The sequence below is a fragment of the Hemibagrus wyckioides genome, linkage group LG21, assembly GCF_019097595.1.
Source record: "Hemibagrus wyckioides isolate EC202008001 linkage group LG21, SWU_Hwy_1.0, whole genome shotgun sequence".
Taxonomy (NCBI): Eukaryota; Metazoa; Chordata; class Actinopteri; order Siluriformes; family Bagridae; genus Hemibagrus; species Hemibagrus wyckioides.
Window position 1 is genome coordinate 5,693,438 of NC_080730.1, and position 3,437 is coordinate 5,696,874.

Genomic DNA, 3,437 nt, shown 5'->3' on the forward strand with positions numbered 1-3,437 from the left:
GGTTTTTATTTTTGACTATAAACATGATATTTCATTCATTTTCTATTCAAACGAATAAATAAAGTGTAATATGTAATGTTGACGTTTTGATTATATGCTTCAGTTTAGCCAATAAGGTTCAGGAGAGTCCTGTCCAGTCAGACTTCAGTCTCGATTAGCGGGTTGTTGTAATCGTTCTGCTCGTTAATGTCACAAAGTTATTAACTGTTATAACTGTTTGTTATTGTATTAGTTATAACAGTATGCATATTTGACTGGTTTTTATTTAAATGGGCAGGTTTTAAGCTGTAGTTGGGAGGGAAATCTTTAGGCCAATCTGGCAACCCTGTTCACGAGCCAAATAGCTTTACGCTTCTGTTGAACCCCAATACAAAAGCAATGTCTGATTTTCATTAGTCAGTTTTCTGTACATTTTTATTCATTGTTGCTTTTATCAGTTTCAAGTTATTTATTTCACTGACCATTGTGTGGGGTTTTCTTTCTTTAAAGAAGTTATTTCACATACCATTTTGTGTTTTTTTTTTTTTTTTGAGGCTATGTAGACGCTAAAATTTCGTAGAGTTTTTATTATAACCTTTTTTAAACTTATAAGCAATCAGGCTTTTTATTGTGCAAATCTTTTGCTTAACTCTAGAGACACTATGCAGCTTTTACATAACATTTGATATTAGTGTGTTTTGTTGTTCAAAGATATTTCAGTGACCATTTCAGTTTTACTTCATCGTGGTGTTTCCATGAAGCTAGATGGGATTTGTTAAGCAAATAGTCTTAGTTTAAAGAATGCATAAGAGAAAGGAAAACATATAATGCCATGGGTGCCAATACTAATGAGCAGGCTGACTTCAAGTACAAATTAACAATAATTATTTTTAATGTATTGCACTCATACAGTAGAAATACACATAGACGGGTATGATACATTTGATTCAACTAAAATATAAAAGGCACAGTAAGATATTCTCAAATAAAAGTAAATACATAGAGAGAGATATTTACAAAAAAGATAAACTTCTCAAAGTGCTCATGATCAAGGCAAATATACATAGTATATACTTTTGCATAAGGTTATAAATAGCGTGAGGTTTATGTTTATTGTTTGGACATCTGATCAACCATCCAGTCCAATCCTTCATATAAACCTGTTCCGATTACCGCACAAGTCGACTGGACGTACCACTGAGAAGAAAGAAGAGAAGATAGAAAACCTTTTAAAAGACGTTAACGCCACAGAGAAATCTTGTCACGTTCTTGTAATTGTGATCTACTTACACTTCGTCCTTTCAGGGCGTGCAGTCCGAGCTTCTCGGTCATCTCGTGGACCGGCATGGCATTGGGCAAATCCTGTTTGTTAGCAAGAACCAACACAGCGGCGTCCCTCAGCTCATCTTCCTCCAGCTGAAGAGAAAGACATAAAGTATCATGAGCTTAATTCATTGCTGTACATTCCAAAAAATAAACAATGAAAGATTTCTCTACCATGTTCTGCAGCTCCAAAGCGGCATCTTGGATGCGCTCACGGTCACTGCTGTCCACTACAAAGATGAGGCCCTGTAGCAGCAAGCAAAATAGCAAGCTCATTTCCTGAATCTAATCCCAGAACCACTACGCAGCTCAATGTATAGTAGGAATATCTGTAGTAGGCTGTATCTAAGCTATAATGTAGATCAGGGTTGGATCGCGGACTCACCATGGTGTTCTGATAGTAGTGTCTCCAGAGCCGTCTGATGACGTCCTGTCCTCCGACGTCCCACACGGTGAAGGAGATGTTCTTGTAGTCAACCTTCTCAACGTTAAAGCCTGCGCACATCAGTAATGTGTTCAGTAATGTGTGTCTGCTCATTATTAGTACAGCTAAGTTGCGGAAAATGTATAGCTTTATTTATATCAGGTTTCAGCAGATAAAAGGCCAGCTCGGAAATTAAAATGTAGTATGAAAAATAAAATGTTAAAAAGAAGTATATAATAATAGTGCAATAAATAAAAATGCATAATAAAAGAATGTGTAAAAGTAATTACAAATAAGAAACATATTCTTAATTAATTAATTAATTAATTAATTAACTAACTAACTAACTAACTAACTAACTAAATAAATAAATAAATAAATAAATAAAAATACATAATTAAAGATGTATTTAAATTCTGAAGTGGAGTCTGATGAGTATTGTTTTATTATTATTTATTTATTTATTCATTTATTTATTTTTAATTGAACTTTTTTCTCGTCTTACCGAGAGTAGGAATGGTTGTGACGACTTCCCCCAGTTTGAGTTTGTAGAGGACTGTAGTCTTCCCGGCTGCATCCAGACCAACTTGGAGGAGAGAAATGTGATTAATTTCACTTGAGCTACAGCTTCACTTCCATAAACAGTTAAAAAAAAGTGTTTTATTTGAAGTGTTTTATTTCTCTTATACAACACTAGTTTATTAACGATTACACATTTTCCCCAATTTTATTTTTTAAATAAATTGTAAATTTATTAAGTTATGTTTAATGTTTAAAGTTGATATCTACACATTTAGTGTTTTGTTTAGAATGTCCACCACAAAACAAGCCAGCTCGTCATTCCCTCATTTGTGTGGATCTCTCTCTCTCTCTCTCTCTTTCTCTCCCTCCTTCTCTCTCTCTCTCTCTCTCTCCTTTGAAGCTCCCTAGTAATTCAGCTTGTCAGTGAGAAACCGGAAACTCCTCTGTCTCTGTCCTGAGGACTCTTACTGCAGGTTACAAAGCACTGACACTAAAGACTCCTGACTCCTGACAAAGACCCTAAACGTCAAATAAACATCTAATTACAGAAAACGTCAGCATGTCGGTTTCTTGTTAAACAACAGCAGATTTGTGAATCCGTTGTAAATGAGTTGCTACAATAAAAATAATCGTCAATTAAAACGAGCGCATTGATTTAAACCTGTGATTTGAACGACAGCCGGAACTACTTTCAGAGCAGCTGAAAATTGAATTGAAAATTAATCAACACTTTCTGACCAATCAGCGTGGAGAAATCAACAGATAGAAGTCAGTATACAGAAATGAACTCACCCATCAGTATTCTGACTGGTCTGTTCTCTCTGAGGCGGAATAAGAGGGTGGTGAAAAAGTTACCCATAATAAAGAATAGCAATAAAGTTAAAGTTAAACACTAGAAAAATAAATAAAATTTGTTAGAAGTAAGACTCTCTCTCTCTCTCTCTCTCTCTCTCTCTCTGAGCAGTGTGAGGACAGAGCCGCTCTGCCGGTTTATATAGGTCTTGCAGCCCGGGTGACACGCGCGCGCATGCAACACAAACACACACACACCCACACACACAGCAGGGAAGTTTCACGGCAGGCAAGTCCAACGCGTTCCAAATGGCGTCACTTCCTTTTTTTCTCTATCAAAGCCATAACCACTAATGATGTAACGTAACGTTTACACGTTGCCTGTCTCCATGTGTTT

At 36.0% G+C, this 3,437-nt stretch overlaps 1 protein-coding gene across 1 annotated transcript; it reads right to left on the reverse strand.

Moving 5' to 3' along the window:
• Positions 1-871: 871 nt before the first annotated feature.
• LOC131342783 (ADP-ribosylation factor 4-like) lies at positions 872-3,227 on the reverse strand. The gene is made up of 6 exons (XM_058373998.1): positions 3,041-3,227; positions 2,232-2,312; positions 1,688-1,797; positions 1,477-1,548; positions 1,270-1,395; positions 872-1,176 (listed from the first exon to the last, which is right to left on the reverse strand). Exons 1-6 carry the CDS (start codon positions 3,105-3,107, stop codon positions 1,090-1,092), a joined length of 543 nt encoding a protein of 180 aa, XP_058229981.1. The 5' UTR covers positions 3,108-3,227; the 3' UTR covers positions 872-1,089.
• Positions 3,228-3,437: the final 210 nt, after the last annotated feature.